This window comes from Dermochelys coriacea, chromosome 18 (genome assembly GCF_009764565.3).
Source record: "Dermochelys coriacea isolate rDerCor1 chromosome 18, rDerCor1.pri.v4, whole genome shotgun sequence".
NCBI lineage: Eukaryota > Metazoa > Chordata > Testudines > Dermochelyidae > Dermochelys > Dermochelys coriacea.
Window position 1 is genome coordinate 9,316,415 of NC_050085.1, and position 20,256 is coordinate 9,336,670.

Consider the following 20,256-nt stretch of genomic DNA (forward strand, 5'->3'; position numbering starts at 1 on the left):
GTATATATTGTTTGTGCATATAAGAAACATACTGTATTTTTAAAAATACACTGCTTTACAATACCTTTTTATTTTCTTCCTCTTTTTCTAAAAGTATTAGTTTTATCTTGTCCTGTAATTCTTTCTCATGTTCCACTTTTAGTTCATTCAGCTTTTCGTGTAGCAGAGAATTCTGGGATTCCTGTAATTTGTCTAATTGGGCCTACAGAGAAATGTTAGAAAACAAAGATATTAAGGAACTGGCCCTTTAAGCATAAGAAGAAGGAAGTGTGTGGACATTCACTAACATTTTAACAAACTGTTCAGAAAAGAATGATGTTTAAACAACATTCGTAATTAGTGACTTCTGAAAAAAGAATTCATCTATAAAGCTGGCTCTGGACATAGAATGTTTCCATAACACTGCATTGCAGGCATATCCTACTTCACATCTCAGCTCCACTCTGGATTAATCAATCAAAGTCTCTAAACCAGATTGCTAATAGTTATCACCATATTTTGTTTTAATACAAATCCACTCAAAGAGTTTTATGACTTTTTTTTTTACCTGCAAAGTTTGAATTCTGCCCACAGTTTCATGATTATTCTCCAGCAGACTCTTCATGTATGAGGCCATTCCTTGGCAAGAAATGAAAAATTAAAATGACAGGGGTTTATATAATCCCTTTTTTACTACCTGGGGATTTTCTCAGTTCTGGTCATTTACCAAAGGAATGTGATGATGCATGGAAAAGCCTAGCCAAGGGTGCCATTTATTTTGCTTTCTAAATCAAGAGCTTCAAGGTTGGCCTTTTTAATCCTAGATTTCACTATCCTCACTATAGGTTCTATCCTCCCTCCCTTTTACAATGCTGAGGAGACCAAACAGATGTAAGAGAGTCAGAAAATGGCCTCCATGGAATCATCCAATGCCATGGTGTAGCTGCTACTGCCCCCTCTTTACCAAATACATGTGCACAATCCACGCTCTGAGAAGGGAAGGGCCTGGGAGAAATCAAGGAACAGACGCTCTACATGGCATGTTCATCTCACAGATACATAAATCAAATGTGGGAAACAGCTGCAGGAGCTGATACTACTTGGAGCAGCATAACTTTTTGCCCTCCTCCTTCTCTCTCCCCCCTCCATGGCCTTTGTGACCTGTTACAATACCTGGGAGACTGGGAGTGGTTGTATGGCAATGGAACAAGTATTGCTACTAATGCAGGGGAAGAACCTGGAGTCACACTCTGGTGGGGACACTATATGGAATGGGCTGAGACTCATGGGATCTTCTTTAAATCTATTGTTCAGGATTTTCTGACTTATGTGTGAATTTGAGGTCACCTGCTTTGCCCTTTCCATGCTGTCCTTCAGTCCTGAGGAGAAGATGCAGTTCATGCTTTGGTGCTCAGAAGTAGTGGGTTAATGAGCATAAATTCTCTCCTTCTGCTGTTTTCACACAGGAAAGGAACACACTGCCTATTCATTTATTTATGCAGTAACTAGTCTGTGATCAAGAGGGCACAACTACCAGGTTTTTCCTTGGATGCCAATCATACTTCAATGGAGCAGCATATTGTCACTGGATAAGAATCACTTGCTCATACTGGAGAGGCAGCACTGGCTAGTAGCAAGAGAGCCAAGAACTCCTGGGTTCTTGTCCCAACTCCACCAGCGACTCTCTTAAACATCTCTGTGCTTCAGTGTCCTCATGTGCGACATGGCGCTAATAATTAGCTACGTCATATGTATGTAGTGAGGAGTGTCATGTTTGTCAAGTGCTAAGTATCATTATTGGTATATAGATCCCAAAAATGCAGAGTAGATGTCGTTTTGGATGTGTTATTTAAGATACGCACAATTTATCCCTGTCATCATCTGCTAACTGGGTGAGGAAAACATATGCATACCACACCCTGTGGTTTCATGATACACTGTGGTCTATAACATGCTACAGGGTATGTTTTAGCTAAGAAAACTATAGCTATTTGAAGAGATCATGCAAAATAATCAAAGAAATCAATGGGCCAATACCTGCAACATAGCCACAATAAAATGTCCCCCTTAACTGAGGTTCGTTTTAAGAACATCCTGAAACTAGTACTTTCCCCTGAAAGGATGATCACAAAATGATGGTGTTGCTTAATGATGCTACCATTGTTGCTGTGGTTCAACTTATTTCTGCTTTGGGGATTCCTTCAAAAGAGGAGGAATCAACTTTCCCTTAGGTAAATGTTATTCTTAGGCCTTTTTGGCACTAAGTTTAAAACCATGCTAACCACAACAGCGTTAAAACACAGTCCTAGCATTGTTTCCCTAAACAGTGTGGGTTCTCTTGCCATCCTCTTGCCTTCCTGCACCCTTTTAATTCAATTTGTATGAGTAGATACACTTTTTACAGCTCTGTAGGCAACCACCATGTGAGAGAAAAGTTAATTTCCCCTCTTCTCAGTGCAAGGAATCACCTCTGGATCAGATTACATAATGTGAGTTGCATGACATGATGTATTGTTCTGCATCAAGACATAAAAAGCTGTTTGTTTTTCCACTCACGAAGTTAACTTATTTTCAGTAAATCAGAATAGAAACAGCTCTGTTTCACAATACAGATTAAAGTGGAAGGGAAAGACAGGACAATCTGTTACCTTGCACCATTGAGTTAAGATAAGGGCTCTGGCACTAGAACAGCTAGCAGTGCTAAATTCACTGCCAAGAGCCTTTTCTTTTATTACAAAAGGAAAAAAAAACACCAAGATAGAATAACTGGCATGGAGGGAGATATGAAACTGCATAAGAGCCAAAATATAAATAGTATATTTAGAGGGGCAAAGATCAAAATATGGTTTAGGTGATATCAACTGACTTTGGTATCAATTTGGCCATAAATATAGGGATACAATAAGAAAGATGGACAGAAATTACTTCAGGATCTGATTCTTTAAATGCCATAGGATGAATAATGACCATAACAGAAATCAGCTGATTTGATAATACCCAAGCACTTGCTAAACCCAAGAGATGCAGAGGTAGCCAAGTTTCAAACTTAAAACAAAACTTTCACAGTTTGGGAATGTCAGGAGCTGGAGTTTTGGTTTGAGCCATGATAAAGATAGTGACCAGCCGTGCAATTTCCACATAGCTTGGACCCAGATCCAAACTTCCCCAAATCTGGGGATGTTCAGGGCTGGGGGGTTTTGGTTTGGACCTGTCTCTACTAAGAGGGTCTAAGAAACTGGAAGCCCATACATATTAGTATTTTAAAGAGGAATTAATAATGATTGAAATGTTACTTTTGTCACAGACATGACTTGCAGGACAATAACTGCCTTTTAGGTTTCTCTTGTAAAAATGATCCTTATTACCCTGAATCACCTACTATTGAGCAAGACTTCTCCATGAATTTTAACACATTTGACTCTATATAAGTCCAGGGGAATGGAGTGTGGGTTTTAAGATACATTGCAACTATTAGTTAAATATTTTATTGTAAAATTAAGGAATTTAATAGATTGTTCTCAGTTTCCCTAAATAAACAACTTTAAAATATTGTATCCTGTGACTTTCTTCTTTTTTGCTAAATACTAAAACGACAATTTCTTTTTTGCCATGACTCATCCTATATTTTTGCAATAACCACCATTGGCCTTCATGATGATTTACAATGCTGCAGGTCTACAAACTTGTTCAAAATAATGACGGCTGGTATTCTCACAGGAGAATAAGGAAGTTAGGCAAACAACTACCATTGAATTTCAATAGGAGATGAGCACCTAGCTCCATTAAGCTTTTCTGAAAATCCCAGCTACAAATACTAAAAGGAGAGCTGGCAAGTCTAGTATTAGAACTATCTATTGTGGTTTTGCTCACGTGTTCCTCCTTGTTTTGCTTGTCTATTCAATTCCTCTGAGGAAGTATGGTATTGAAATGCACAAGAATCTTGCTTTCTGCTGCTCTCCAGATGTCCCCAGGTGACTCTATCTTCTAAGACACTGTAGTTGCTAAGCCCAGCCTTAGTTATTGTGAAACACTGAGTCTAAGATTAATATGTGATAGTATTTTAAGCTGCATTTTGAACTCTCATGCTTAGTATATGGAAAAAGGTTACACATCAGGTAAGAAAAAGAAAACTCGAAGAACCTTTGTCAGAACAAGACACGTCAATCCCCACATCATGAAGGAGCTGCTCCATTGCTTCTACCCATGAGAGTAAACTGCTTAGAATTTCAACTACTGGTGTGTGGATCCACAAAACAGAGGGGTGAATGCACAGATCTTGAAGGTTACAAATCTCTCTTTTCAAGCTACTGCTGCAATAGGAGGTATTTAAGAAAACCTGAAAGAGAATTAATAACAAACAATCCAAACTTTATGATTATGGGTCATTTGTGTCTTAATACAATAAACCCTTTACAATAAAATACATTCTATTATCACTACAACAGTCATGCTCTGTTTTAAAGTTGCCTATTTATTTATTGCAACAACTTTCAGGAAAGTGGTTTCTGAAGAATGTGATGCAACTTTGTCCACTCCATCAGATACTGCATGTGTGTTGTGATGCATAGCAGGCCCTATCCTGCAATAACCATTTCCATTGTCGTCTGGACTCAACTGGGTTTCAACCAACATTTCAGACAACTTTTGATACTTCTGTGATGGGGAGTAGTTAGTGCTCCACAGTAAAACATATTTGTATCTCTGGTACTATTACCCCTACCAATTTTTAGGGACCTCAGCCACAAACCTGTTTTCAGGTAGACTATCTTTACACACACACACACACACACACACACACACAAGGTCAGATACTGTTTAAAATATAAAGTCAATCAAGCACACATTCAGTAATAGGATCGAGAATAACTATAGTTATTTCAAGACAATTTGAAAAAGCAAAATTATGTGATTTTCCACTCCCATACACTAGAAAAATTATCCAGGCCAAATCAAGAATATACTTTATCCTCCAGAGTCTTGCATCTAGCACTGAAAGACACTTGGAACTTGGTGCCCAACTTCCTTGAGTTCCTTTGAAAATCCCAGTCTAAAACTTTCTCCTGTCATCTTTTTTCCAGTTTCAATAAATGCATTTTGCTGAGCAGTCTGCATGGCCAAAAATGGAGTTTTCACATTAACTGTAAAGTTTGTTCAGATCAAATGGACAATGGATCATATTTTTCATACCCCTGTGATGCACTGAAGAACCTAACTTGGAAGATTAAAAATAATTTAAAAAAAGAACTGCATCTTTTTTTTAGAGTTGCATACAACATTTGTATTCACAGTAAATTCACATGCAAATGGCCAACCAGAGGTCTAACTTGCATTTGTACATGCAATTACCATGATTTTGTTGTGTGCAGTTCTAAAAATCTGGGGCTCCCAGGCTCCCAGCAGCTTGGCAGCCTGCCTGGCAGCCAGGAAGCCCAGGGAACCCCAGCTCGACAGCCCACCAGTGAGATGAGAAGGAGCCAGGAGCCTAGAAGTCCCAATTCTGCAGCAGCCCACCACGCAGGCTGCCAAGGAGGCAGGGAGGCTAGGAGCATAGGGATTCCCAGCAGGCAAGCTGCTGAGGAACAGGGGAGATGGGCAGGTAGGCGAGCTGGCAGGAAACAGGGTACGTTTCCACTGGAATCCTGTTTGGTTTCCTTTGAAAGGTTCGCTGAAATCAACATGCTCCAGTGAAAAATTTTGCTTTCGACTAATCGGCATTTTGTGATGGGAAAATGTTTCATCCAAATATTTCTGTCCAGCTGTAACAACAACAAAGCATTGCCACTGATTTGTAGAGCAGGAGCACATCTCTTCAGTACCATATGCAGCAGATCTTTTCTCTGGTTAAACATATAGATTAAGTCACTATTTAGGACAATCATGTGCAATATATCTGAATTATCTTCTAATTCACTTTCAGTATACAAAAAGCACTTAAACAAGTGACCTGGAATTCATCCAATGATTTCTTCAACATCTCAACACTTTCAGATACTTCCTTCTCTTCAGAGTCCTTGGAACTTATTTCCTCCTGTAATAACTTTTCCTCTTCATGATTCTGCAGATTTTCATTTGTGATCTGTCTTATCTTTTCCATTAACTGACAAAAGGATATGAAGGCATAAGAAGAAATAAATGCACAAAAAAATGGAAGACATTCCCATTTTCACTTGAAAAGAATGGCTTAGTAAATGTAAGCTTACATTTTTCACAACAATTCTTATTTCAGTGTCAAATAATTGACTAAAATAGTTTGGTGCTTTACTCATCACTAAGGCCCAGATCCTCAAAGGTATTTAGGTGTCTAATTCCCATTGACTTCTGGCTAAATACCTTGGAGTAACCTAAATAACTTTAAGGATCTAGGCCCAAATTAATTTTTATGAGTTGGCATAAAGAATATCCCACCATCAAGAGGCCAATTTTCAAAAACAGCTTCTCAAACCACATGCATATTTTGTGCTCTGAACTAATTTTCACCGCCATATGAAAGAATGCGTGTGCCAGCACACACACTCAGGATTGCTGCATGCAAACGGAGTAATTTTAAAGTAGTTAACTGCCAAATCTGTATGCTGCTCAGTATTGACTTCAATGGATGCTTAAATTTAAACACGTGCTTAAGTGCTTTGCTGAATCAGGGCCAGAGCACTCAGCACCTTGCAGGATCAAGGTATCTCTAATGTGCAACCCAATTTGTCTCCATTTTGTAGAACTTCCATGCAGTAAGTGTCAGCAGCAGATCCTGCAGACTGAAATGAAAGAGAAAATGAGCCTCTCCCCAAGTCATGGGCAAACTTTCGGAGTCTTGGAAATCTAGGATGCAAACTATAATTTGGTGCAAAATTTTACCCACCCTGAAATGTGTTTTCCTATTAAAGCATACTTGCTCAACCCCAGATTTGGAGGGGGGAAATGATCACATTTCTTCTTAAATACAACAACGTTAGATATTGTTGATTTTTCAAGTGAAACCAGTAAATCATTATATTTTAACTACACCTTCTTCAAGTATTTAACTTTGATGGTCTCCTGAACCTAGATGAAGAAAGTGTTAGAGAGGCAGAAAGCCAACTCCTGGAGCAGTAAAATATTTGAATGTAACATTTTTCTTAAAGATGAGCTCCCTCCTTTCTTAATTGGTATTCCAGTGAAATAAAACTCAGATATAGTACCAGATTCATTTACCTGGACTGTACAATTTATCCATATATTATTCAACTCACCTCTCTCCACACCCCCCTGCTAGAAAATTCTCCATTAAGGTACCTTAGCTCTGTACTCATGAGCATCTTTTGGACCAGCGTCATCTGCCACCTTGTGAGGAGGGAGGGCTCAGTGGTTTGAGCATTGACCTGCTAAATCCAGGATTGTGAGTTCAATCCTTGAGGGGGCCATTTGGTATCTGGGGCAAAAATTGGGGATTGGCCCTGCTTTGAGCAGAGGGTTGGACTAGATGACCTCCTGATCTCCCTTCTAACTCTGATATTCTATGATAAGGTGTCTGCATGGAAAGAATTCCAGACAGGATGGATACAGAGACAATTACAAAATTATCTTTGTTTTTCAATTGGTAAAATGAGTCTGTATCATTAGGAGTGAGGTCCAACAAGATAATTGTGTGTAAACAAATAAAATCAAAAAGATCTGCTCCCTCAGTATCAGAAGCTCCCAAAATGTAAAAGCACCAAGAAGTTGTGTTTGCTGTCACGTGAACTAACCTGTTGATCTGTTACAGTCTCTGGAATTTCCACTTCTTGTGAATAGAAGATTTCAATCATTTGCCTTTTGAAACACTCCAGCTAAAAGCAGAGATTGATAAAGTAAACAAAATCACTAACAGCTAGAGTCAACAGAAACTCCATTTGGCTAGTCTGCGCTAGTCCTGAAAAATCAATTAGGAGGGCACACCAGTTTAATAATTATGTTGTTCTATGAAAATTTTCAATAATTATAGAGGGCAGGAGTAGTAATTTTGAATTAATTTTGAAGGTATTCTGCTCATGATCATTGACTTTGGAGCCCAGTGACCACACTTGCCCTTGCCTTAGGCTATAAATTCAGCTCACAATCAATTTTCTATCAGAATAGTCCACAACAAACACTACTACTAAACTGACAGGTTTCAGAGTAGCAGCCAGGTTAGTCTGTATTCGCAAAAAGAAAAGGAGTACTTGTGGCACCGTAGAGACTAAGAAATTTATTTGAGCATAAGCTTTTGTGAGCTACAGCTCACTTCATCGGATGCATTCAATGGAAAATACAGTGTACCGCTGTATGCATCCGATGAAGTGAGCTGTAGCTCACAAAAGCTTATGCTCAAATAAATTTCTTAGTCTCTAAGGTGCCACAAGTACTCCTTTTCTTTTTACTATTAAACTGTAAGTTTACATCACATAGATAGAATAGCCCTGTAGTTAGTAATATTACTCATATTGTCTACTAAGTTAAAGGGTATAATCAATAGTGAGACACCAGGTGGATTGTTAAATCATTATCAGTGAATTAAAAGTGGTTCTTGAAAAGTGAATGCCATCTTTTGTAAGTACTGTATGTTGGAAGGAATGTGAAGAAAGTATGCATAAAAATAGAAACATAAATACATTTAAAAAACCAGAATAAGGATCACTATAATCATTCCTAAGCAAAGAGAGCAAACAAAATACAAAACAGAATAAGAAAAAATTTAGCTACATAAGTAGTAAACACACAAGCAAAAGGCTCCACTGAGGAACTACACTGGAAAGCTGATGTCCAAATCTGCTCCCACATTAGAGTCAATACAAGTTTTGACATTTATTTTACTGTGAGCAGGATTTGGCCTACACTAACAAATGTGGAAAAGGTCAAGTGCTAGACGGGGCTCTTTGTAGCCTCTTGTTAACATTACAGCCCCAATCTGTAGGGAAGATTGAACTGAATTCTCTGCCTCTGATTGAGTCACCTCTCTGGATACTGCTAACACACTTCTGTCAGAGATGATTTATCTGTGAAACTCATAAAAATGTTTCCAGAGAGCAAAGGCACCAGATTGCATCACACGTCAGATATTTAAACAATTGTCCGAAGATACTTCTACAAGGTTTTAACTAGCCTTGCTACCATTTTAAATTTCACAGACTAGACAGATTGCTGGACTAGAACAGGTTGCTAGGTTGTATGTTCTCAGTGCGATTTTCTCAAGTAAAATTCCCATTGCCAGCACTGAAGGCTGTTGAAAATGCTACCCACTGTGTATTTTTCAGAAACAAATTATAAACATTTCCAGTGAAGTGAACTTAACATAACTTTGTTTGCTAGGTGGTATTTGTCTCTTCCCTTGGCTGTGACAAAACATTACCCAGTCTTTCATCTAACGCATCTACAAAAACATGCACTCCTGGGACAAGGAGTTTGTAATCTGTGACAATTGTGTGGGTTCCTGTTAGACACTGGCAGGACTTCCAGTGAAGTAGCTGTTACTAGGGGCCTGATATTTACCCTTTGCTCCATTAGTCACAAAACTAATGGATAATTAGCATACACCTGTTCAAAAAGTTAATGCTATAGCAGAGCTTCTCTGACCAAGGTCAACAGGATTTCTTTGCCGAGAACCTTGCTAACAACACTGGGCTATAAGCCACTGAGGAAGATGGGATGTGAGATGATGGCATAGTTTTATAATACTGTTCTAATATGATTGTCAGACCAAAAAATATATCCCTGTCCATACCAGTCAGGAAACTTTACTGAATCCTGCTAGCAACCATCGTGTTTAAAGATGGTGGTAGCTGGCTCCATTCTGTAAGAAGAGGGCCCTAAATCAGGAAATTAAACATTTAAAGGATTTGTAATTGCACCAGAGCAGATACTTAAACAAAAGAATTTTACCAAGGCGCTTGTTCTTCTTTGAAGTAAGTCAGGCAGCAGTTGTCGATGATTTGTGGGTGATGGAGAGGATAACAGAAAATAGAAGGAGCATATAATGCCTATGCATCATATAAACAATAGTCATCTGTAAATGAAATATGGAAAAACACCCTGTAGTATAACCCAGCCATGATCTACACAATTTGGAATTAATACCAATGTAGCAACCACAGAGTTCTGTGCTCCAGGTTTATATTTGCTCTGCGGCACTCTATCTTTCAATAGCTTTTATGGCTATTACAAATCATTTTTTCCTAGAGAAACGCTCCTATTGTTAGCTATAATGCAGGGTACAGAGTAATGTTTCTTTTCAGCAACCCCTACCTGAGCTTTTGCCTGATCCAAGTCAGCTTTAATGAGGCCTTCTCTGCGCCCCATCTCTTGTAACTGCAGACATTTCCTTTCACATTCTTTTTTCAGTTCCTCTTCGGCCTGAAACAATGAAATCACTTGAATATCAAAGTGATACCATATAATAATGCCATAAGCAGATCTATCACTATTTCCTACAGAAATCTTATTTGAACAGTAGAGTCCACATATAACTTTGTGTCATGCGATGTCACTTTTTATTTTTTAATTTGCAATGCTGGGTACTTAAGCTGTTTAACATCCTAGCTATAGGTCATTGGTAGCTCACCAGTCATATAGTTCTAGCCGTGCTGCCCATGGTTTTAAATTAAGTCACTGGTACTGAGCTTTTTGGGTCTCCTCTTGCACAAGATAAAAGAGTTACTGAATGTGCTTCATTCTACAGCCATTCTACAAAGAAAGGATTCCTGTAGGCTCCCTTACTTATGAGCAATATATAGACAACTCCTTTGATTCTCGACAGTACCAGTATACCTGATAAATCTAAAAAGGACATATCTAATTCTCCATGCATGTGTCATGTACCAGCTAGGGTGTGTGTGTGTGTGCACGTGCATGTCTTTCCTCTACTGAATGTAATCAGACCTATTCAAGTACCAGGTAGTTTGCAACCATCATACCCTCTAGTGACTGGCCAGCAAATATGTTTAGTGCTCTAATACTATGGCCGATTAACAGAAAATGTCATTCTTTAGGTCAGGTGGTAGACATCTGTTTTCTAATTGCTAACGGCTGAGCATGTGGTTTAAGCAGATGATCTTGGAACAAAGTACAGTTACAATTAACATCCACTGAATTGAAGGTAACAAAGTTGGAAACCACTGCTAGACACAAGAATTCTATCACTTTCATGGAAAGTAAGAATTCTTTATTGGAGAGCAAGTAGTGAGATCAAAGAAATAAAAATCTAGGCAATAGTTCTATAAACCCATTAATGGACCTTTCAAGGGGGCAGGATTATACTCAGGAACATCAGAATGGGTTTCTGCTTATCTGACTCCACAAGTTGCAGCCTGAGTTGCACAATAGTCTTGCTTTGGAAAAGGAGAGCATTATCAAGAGTTATAGAAGAAAGAAAACTGAGATGATACTGGGGGACTATACCAAAACACCACCCAAGAAACAGCAAGGAAGCGTAAAGGCAATAAGAGCAACTTTAGCACTTTAGCAAATTCTCCTTTGTAATGGACAATATCACATTGCAGAAATACTGTAAAAGCATCTTAATTTTATTTTCGTTCTAAGTCACTAAGAACAATAAAAAAAGCTATGCCAGCAGAGTATCTGAACATGTGCTGCAGAGGCTAGCCCAAATCCTGAGCTGGCCTCTGCTGACACATTAGAACCAAAAGCAGGAACAATGCTGCAGCATGGCTGGGCAAAGCGGCAAAGAATTTCCTTGGGGGGCATCCACCCTTGTATGTGTGCTGGGATGAATCCTAATCAGTGGGTCTCCACAAAGGAATGTGAAAGGGGGAAAGCGGGCATGTCACTCAAAAATAAACAAGAAGCTGCATAGCCAAAGATCAGCACAGGAACTGTGCTATGGTGCTTACCACCACAGTGGAGTCAGGGAATCCATTCCCAATCTCAAGACTGTGTTAGCCTGGAGTTTCACACTTTCCTTTTATTCAGAATTATAATTTCCTTTTCAGGATTGTACCTCATGAGAGAGAAGCTAGCAGGCAGAACGGAAATTTACCTTTGTTTTTTCTGCAAGCCTACTTGTTATGATTTCTTGTTCGGTGCAGTTCTTCTGCATTTCTCCCTGCAGCCCCTTCACTTGCAGCTCCAGCTCTCCAATGCGCTGTAAAAATCCCAATAAAATGGAATCAGCCACACAAAATAGTAAGTCACCCAATTTAATGAGATTATATTTCGATAAATCACCTAGTTTCATTACATTAACTTCAAGACCTTTTTTGTTTTATTAAACAATCTGAGTAATTCAGTTATTGCATATCTTAAACCTTTAACTAATAAGAAATACATTTGCCCTATCTATCATTTTAAAGATATTGGATTTACAGAGCTGGGTGAAAATAATCATTAGCTTATTTGGGAAATTAAGGAGTAACATTTCATTTACAGTACAAAACAGACAGGTTTATGGTTTCATTTACCTCTGATGCTTTGCTCTAAACTCCAAATAAATGAAAAAAAAATACATTTACTAATCAATATAGTAATTGACAATTGTAGTTTAAATCTTATTTCAAACAAATTTCCACTTCACAGAAAACTACTATTAAAATATTTCCAGGAGTCGACATTTCTCTAATCTGTTATGTAGTTACATCCCTTTCCACGACAAGACCCGGATTATAAATACAATTCTTAACGTGTTTAGTTAATTTTTCTCAAAGGGATGCAGAGTTTCATTTGTTGCTTGCCTATATGCTAAAACAACCCAGGCAACTAAAAACTAAGAAAACTAACTCACATTTTGGTATGTAATTACTTCTCTCTCTCTGAATTCATGCTTCATTTCCTCTTTAATTCTAGAACACTGGAATGAACAGCAACCAAGGAAAAAATCATCAAGCAAGGAAGATATGATCATTTTTATATTATGTTGAGCACACAGCAAAATAGTATGGCACCACAGTAAGGGCCCAATACCACAGATTGCTGACTGTCCTCAACTCACAATAAAGGAAATGAGAGAAGGGGCTGCTCAGCATCTTTCAGGGTTGGACTTTTAGAAAAGCATTCCCTGCTTGAGAAAAGAAAAACAGAAAGACAATTAAGAGTTAACAAAGCTACATGAGACAAACCCCTTGTGCTTCTGAAAAAGAGTGCTATTGAAAATGCAGAGGTAAGGAAGAAAGGAATAGAAGAATTTTTGAAACCTACAAGATGATCAGAACTAGTGTTAAACAGAAATTTTAAAACAAATATATGAAACAAAACGTGTATGTTCTGAGATAGTATTCTGAGCCTAGAGAAATTGGTCATATTTATAGGACCAAATGTTATCAGAAGTTCAGATAATGAGCCAGATTCTGACTGACACATATATACAGACACATATCAGAAAGCCCCTGGCTATAGGGTAGCGCAGTGTGAAAGTTGTATGCCCCAACTCTGGCTCTTTCCAGAACTCATGAAGAGGCTTCTCTGCAAGCCCCCCAACAAGGGAAATGATGGAGGGAAGTTCTGGGATGGGGCTATATGTAAGGACTTTATGTTTCCTGCATATAAGCATATACCTCCTGGCCTGGTAAAAGAAATTACAGTCTGCCCATTCCCACTACAGCTGGGTTAATACTTGATTTTTCAGTTCCACAGGCAAACCACAAAAATCCCAAACAACTTTTGTTTCAGGTCAATGTGAAATGACAATTTTTTGTTTTTTCTTGTTGAAATGAAAAACAAACAAAAAAATCATTTTGGGTAAACCAAAACATTTTGTTTAGTTTTCAAGTGCTTTTAACCCTTTTGTTTTAGTGAAATTGAGCTACATTTTGAAACAAAGTTGTTCTGAAACAAAAAGTCTTTGACTTTTTCAGCATTATTTCCCCCATTTTTTTTTGCAGTCAAAACTATTAGCTGAATTTGACCCAATTTGGTGCACAGTTTTGATTCACCCAAAATTGCATTTTTCAATAAATAAACTGTTTGCCAAAAAAAAATAATTCATCCTGCTCTATTCCCATTGCTATCAGGATTAACTTGAGGGGCCAACATGGGTACTTTTAGCACAACATTTTGCAACTATTTGTTTTCCACAATCCTTAGAGCTCTATCCTGCAGCCCTTTGTCTCATCACTAATCTCACTGGTTTGAAAAGAACACCTCACACAACATGGCCTGCAGGCCCAGCCCTATAATGCCATCAGTTTGAAGGAAGTGTTGAATCTGTGCAATGGAGTTTGTATGAGATGAAAGATCCCTGTCTTCTGTAATGCTACCCAGAATCATAGAGCGCTGATCCTGAAAGGAGCTGAGTGACTCCTGTAAACTGCTAAGCATATCAACTCCTGTGTTCGGTGATGGAACCGTATCCACTCGGAGTCACACAGGGAGCTTAGGATCTAGCTATTTTTAAGAATTTCAGATGTTCTCACAATGAATCATTGAGTCATATGCCTCCAACCATCAGCTACTTTGTGCCTTCCAAGTTAAAATTGAATAAACTGATCCAAAAATCTAACTCAGAAGGAAAGGAGAGGAAATACATTTCTTCATTTACAGGCAAGAAAACTGGGTTACTTATAATTAATTGGTATTTTGCTGTTACAGCTGCCTGCTCCTTAGGAATTCTACAAGTATGCCATTGTGGTACTCCAGAAAACCCCACCAGTTGAACTCTCAATAGTAAACTCTCATTCATGCACCATTGATTGCTCCTTCTCATCTAGAAATATGCATCTTGCACAACTCATCCCTCCCATGTTTCAGCCAACTCAGTATGATGTTAAGGGGGAAAGATCTGAAATGAAGGGGATGTGGACAGACGAGTGGGGATTTGGTGAACATTTCTTGGTCACAAAAATCCAGTATGCATAGTTTTTGAGGTCTCCTTCCCTTACTGCTTGGGAGCTACAAAATAATAGTGTGGTTTTAGGTTACAATATTCTGTAATGCAGCCTGACCAAAATCAAGCATCTGCTCTAAATTTGATTTGATTATGCTGCCTTTGCAAGGAGTAGAAGCACAGCTTGAGAGTAGCATCTTTGTAAATACACAGGACATGTTTAGGAAAAGCCATACCGCAGCTTTCTTAAAGAACAGAATTGAAGACAATCAGAAGTGGGCCTGGTTGTGAGACGGAGCAATGATGGGATCTCAGACGTAGAAAATCCCTGTTTGGAAATAACCTGACGCAAGTGTTTTGGACAAGCAAACAGAGGAGATGATTCATTGAAATAGCACCACACCGCACAATGGGAGAAGGCGGAGGAAAAATCACAGCGGGAAACTGGTAACTGAAAAAGAAGGATCCATAAAAACACCCTGCAACTTGCTGGCTTTACAAATGAACCTATCACTATAATACCTGAGCAATGTGGCTCAGCTTTCCATTGACTTCTATCTGAGTTAGATCAAATCGGAAGCACCAAACAAACAACAAAAACAAAAACCACTCACTAAGCGAGAACAGGTGATGAGCTCCATTTGTAGAGGCTCAAACCTAGGGTCCCAGAATTGGATGAGGATCAAATTCAGGCCCTATGAGAGAGGAAGAATTTCTCCTGCTGGAGGGTACCTATATAGTAGCCCTTTCAGGAAGTATCAGACACCAGATGATGATGATGAAGAAGCAGCTCTATGATGAAAAGCTGAGACAGCAGCCAGATGAACTCTCGGAGAAGGGTCAGATTAAACAACCGCCACCACCATCAAAAGGTAGTAGTACTCTCCCAAAGTCCACCCAAATCCCAAGATCTGCTCACATCCCAGAATTCTCCAATTCCACTACCAAAAAGAGGCACCAAATTTTGACAAAGTGGTTTGAGTTTGCTTTCCTCCTGGCTGGCATGCAAACATGCTCACATGCACAAATAAATCTACTCCCACCAGCTTGGTCTTTTCTTCCCTCCCCAAGGCTTCCTGATAGGGTGTCCAACCCATCAGGGAATATGCTATTCCTCTTAGTTGGCTGGAGGAACCATAGAACTCTTCTCTCAGGCAGAACTAGGAAGTTCGCTGGTGAGGTTGCTGAGTAGTTGATTTGCTCTTCAGGGTACAGGGCATGCAAGATGGCTCTCTTGCAGTCATGTACCAGGAAGATCAGTGGCTGCTCCCACTGGATTTGGGGACAGGAAGCAACAGCGTTAAGTGGGGAGCCAGCAAAATTTTGAATTTGGCACCATTGTCTCTTGTGAATGGATAGTTGTGTTGTCGTTACTCTAATATGGCCACAACCTAGCAACAGAGCAGTCAGAATAACACAGCAAAGGGCGTGAACAAACCTGTTGGACACAAGCTTATACACGCTTTCTTTGAGAGGATCTTGGAGAGGTTCACTGAACTGGAAGAGAATGACCATGCAGACTAGGAAAAGGATTTTCACTTGATTGAAATTGTTGCTAAAATTGGAAGGAGGAGAATTAAAAAAAAAGACGTATCAGCTAGCGCCTGAGTTTTTCACCTGCCTTGCAGTAAGGGGTGTACTTTTAACAGGAACTCAGTGCTATTCAGTGGAATTCACCATGCAGGGCAAGTGGGATTCAATGTGCCAGAGCCACACAACAATCCTGAAGCACATCTACATGAACAGCAGAGTGAAATTTGAGACTGATACAGAAACTGCATAGGTAAAATTGAAGTCTGGCATAAGAGGATGAGACACTGGTATGTCAGCACTGAAATCAGGTGATGTGATTGAGACTATGTAGACATACCTGAATTAGCTTTAATCTAGCTAAATCAAAGGTAGCTCAAGTAACAATAGCAGAGAAGCCATAACAAAATGGGTTGCAGCCACCTACGGATGTGCCTAGGGTCCTGGGTGGGCAGGACATACCCCATTTCCCTGACTCTTAGTTCTTGCCTAGTACGAAACTACTGTACAGATACAGAAACTATAGACGTTGTCCCAAATTTGGCTCTGGTATAACTCTGGTGAAATCAGTGGAGTTGTTGAATTGGGTCTGAATTAGGTTGAATTGAGTTGTTGAATTGAATTTGTTGTTGTTATTTTACTAAACCATTTGTTGTATAGTAAATAACAGTGCATATAAGCATGGGGTGTCAACCTTGGCAGAAATGACTGCAAGCTGATTATCCTTCTCCCTGTTTTCCTTCTTTAGTTTATCTGCATTCAGTTTTAGTTGCAGTATTCTCTGCTCTTTTGCTGAAATGTCTCTTTGCAAACTGGTCACCAGTCCTGTGAAGAACAGAATTTAGGTCAAAGAATACCTGCTAAACAATATCATCATCATATAAACACTGAAGAAGAAAAAATATTTAGCATATATTAACAATATCTGGTTTTGAAAGCAGATCCAAATTTAGTCCATACAATCTGGGAGTTATTTAGTGTGACCATTAGTCCCAAGGAATTCAGTGCTTTGCTCCTTTGGGCAAGAACAATTCTCTTACAGCTCAGTTTTTCTTGAAAAACTATGCTTAGGTCTGAAACTTTGATAACTTGTCCCTGTGGACTGGTGTAAGTAAATATAACACACTCTGTTTGCTTTTGGAAAACTGAGATGGAGTAAAATGATTTTGCTAACAGGACTTTATTGTTAGCTACTGTTTAAATAAAAACACTTGAGTATTGTGTATAAATATTAAAGTCCTTTTGACTACTAAATTATTATATAAAGGAAGGCTGGTAATTGGAAAATGGTTTGCATTCTGAGACAGGGCCTTTGAGAGATGTTCAGAACACTGGACATAGGAGCCGGATCCTCAGTAGGTGTAAATCAGTAGTGTCCCTGAAGTTACTGAAGCTATACTGATTACACAGCTGAGGGTCTGACCTACAGTGACTAACAGTTCCTTATATCCCAGGGTTTTTTTCCCCTCTTTTTTTAAATAAACCATCTGTCCCACAACTCACCCAGGTTTAGGTCCCAATGCTCCTTATTTCTACTCTAATAGTTCTTCTGTCAGAAGATATCTGTAAGCCTCAAAGAGGTTAAAATGAAATAGAAAAAAGGGACGAACAATTTTAGAAGGTCCACAAAGCCACCAAAAATAATTTCTTGCCAGAAAAGTTTTCAAGTATACATTTTCATTGCTAAACTATATTAACTGTGATCCTAGCCCTAAAAACTTCATATTAAAGTACACTACCTGAAATGCCAGAGGAAATATACCTGTAGTTAAAGCTTGGTTCCTCCTTAGCTTCTCACCCTCTTTTTTCAAGTTTGCAATTTCTAAGTCTCTTTCAGAAAGGGAATGGCACAAGACTTGGCTCGAATCTCTCTGCAGATTGCTGATCTACAAAAGATATGTAAAGAAAATAAATTATTGGTCACCTTAAATAGGGAATGGGCGAACCAGCTCAGGTCAAACAAACCCTACCTTTGTTCTACATTTGAACCAGACTTGTTTTGAGGTTTGAAATAAGTTAAATGGCTTTTTGTTTAAATTAATCAAATATACTCATGTCCATACTTCCCAATTCAGTCGTGATCAAAAGCTGCTATGAGAAAAGTGTTCTTGCTACATTTCCAACTCCATGGATATGCCAGATATTTAGACAGTCTGTCCAACAACAAGTTAAGGAGGGCCTTTACAGCTCTCCCTTTTCACTCTATGCAGACAGCTAACCTAAAAGTCTGATATACGGCATTGAGAAATGTAATCACCTCTGTCTGTGGGGCTTTGGGTAGGTGGAAGACCTACCCCATTACTTATGATTTTGTAATTTGTATTGCCACTTGAGGTCAAAATGGCTTTCTGTGTTTTTGTCCCAGATGCCTGTTTCTAGAAAAAAGAATATTTGTTAGGAATTGAAAGTGTATCTGTGATTCAAGCAGTTGCCCTATTTGCATGGTCAGCCGCTACAATAAGGAAAAGACAAGTGGCACGGTGATTATATATGGTTTAATTGTTTTTTGTTCTTTTTAATTGGTTTGTACATATATTTTAAATATTTTATCATTCTGGATATAACTTTAAGTTTTATTGTAATATATTTTATTTTTTGTGCATTGAACTATGGCTAAGTTGCTATTAGGAAAGTTGATTTGATATTTCCAACTGGGAAAAAAGCATGAGAAGCTTCATTTGTGAATTTGTTTTCCAAGATCTCCAGCCCAATTCTGACAGGTTTCAGAGTAGCAGTCGTGTTAGTCTGTATTCGCAAAAAGAAAAGGAGTACTTGTGGCACCTTAGAGACTAACAAATTTATTTGAGCATAAGCTCGATGAAGTGAGCTGTAGCTCATGAAAGCTTATGCTCAAATAAATTTGTTAGTCTCTAAGGTGCCACAAGCCCAATTCTGCAGACCTGAGTGGTTTGAATAGTTTAGGCAAATATTCAAACCAGAGAGTTTATCCAAATTGAACAGGGTTCAGCCAAGATTACTCTAAGCACAAACAAAAGTCAAATACTCTTTGCTACTGAAATATTCCAGCAGTCAAACATTCAGGAAAAAAAAAAACAACCATAGATCACAGATCCTTCTCAGCTAACTCACGTGAGCAGCCCCAGGGATGCTTGCATGAGTAAGTCAACAGGATTTATATATCATGGGCCAACTTATAGCAACAGAAGAAGTAAGCGTAGTATTTCAAGGTCATTGGTTTATGTGTTTTTTTCGAGAGCCTTCAGCCAATTGTCAAGAACAAATATTTCAGATAATAACTTACTGAAAGCACTCGAAGTCATTTACATTTTCTAATGCAAATAAAGATCAGCCACATTACTTCCTGGCCGTCATGAGTGAAGATGAAACTTTGCAGTCTACTTTTGCATATCATGGCCAAAGAAGGGAGGAAATATAAATTTCCCATTGTTAAAATAATTGGTTTCATGAGCCTAATTCAGAGCGGATAAGTAGTCTGTTTGAAGGAGTCCACTGGGGGAGCGTGCAGCTCTACCTGCAATATATCGTCTTCAACATAATACAAAACCAGAGCTGCTGACAACTCTTTGAAAACAATCACCAATGCTCTGTATAGCAATAATTCTATTTTATGTATCAGATTTTCAGTACTGCTCTTTATCACTGTGTGCATTCATAGATTCATAGATACTAAGGTCAGAAAGGACCATTCTGATCATCTAGTCTGACCTTCTGCACAGCGCAGGCCACAGAATCTCACCCACCCACTCCTATGAAAAGCCTCACCTATGTCTGAGCTATTGAAGTCCTTAAATCATGGTTTGAAGACTTCAAGGAGCAGAGAAGCCTCCCTCAAGTCAACCATGCCCCATGCTACAGAGGAAGGCGAAAAACCTCCAGGGCCTCTCCAATCTGCCCTGGAGGAAAATTCCTTCCCAACCCCAAATATGGCGATCAGCTAAACCCTGAGCATATGGGCAAGATTCACCAGCCAGATACTACAGAAAATTCTTTCCTGGGTAACTCAGATC

General features: G+C 38.8%; 1 protein-coding gene across 5 annotated transcripts in view; it reads right to left on the reverse strand.

The window, feature by feature from the left end:
- Positions 1 to 20,256, reverse strand: part of FHAD1 (forkhead associated phosphopeptide binding domain 1) — a 71,076-nt gene that overhangs the window by 33,480 nt on the left and 17,340 nt on the right. For 3 of the 5 annotated variants that reach the window (XM_043500163.1, XM_043500164.1, XM_043500166.1), the window contains 10 exons: positions 18,030 to 18,153; positions 16,962 to 17,092; positions 12,701 to 12,766; positions 11,960 to 12,064; positions 10,210 to 10,317; positions 7,698 to 7,778; positions 5,924 to 6,076; positions 4,120 to 4,315; positions 548 to 618; positions 65 to 202 (listed from right to left, as the gene is read on the reverse strand). In XM_043500163.1, coding sequence (XP_043356098.1) covers positions 65 to 202; positions 548 to 618; positions 4,120 to 4,315; positions 5,924 to 6,076; positions 7,698 to 7,778; positions 10,210 to 10,317; positions 11,960 to 12,064; positions 12,701 to 12,766; positions 16,962 to 17,092; positions 18,030 to 18,153 — 1,173 coding nt within the window. The remainder of the gene's footprint in view (positions 1 to 64; positions 203 to 547; positions 619 to 4,119; positions 4,316 to 5,923; positions 6,077 to 7,697; positions 7,779 to 10,209; positions 10,318 to 11,959; positions 12,065 to 12,700; positions 12,767 to 16,961; positions 17,093 to 18,029; positions 18,154 to 20,256) is intronic. The other 2 variants (XM_043500165.1, XM_043500167.1) reach the window with 1 other exon arrangement.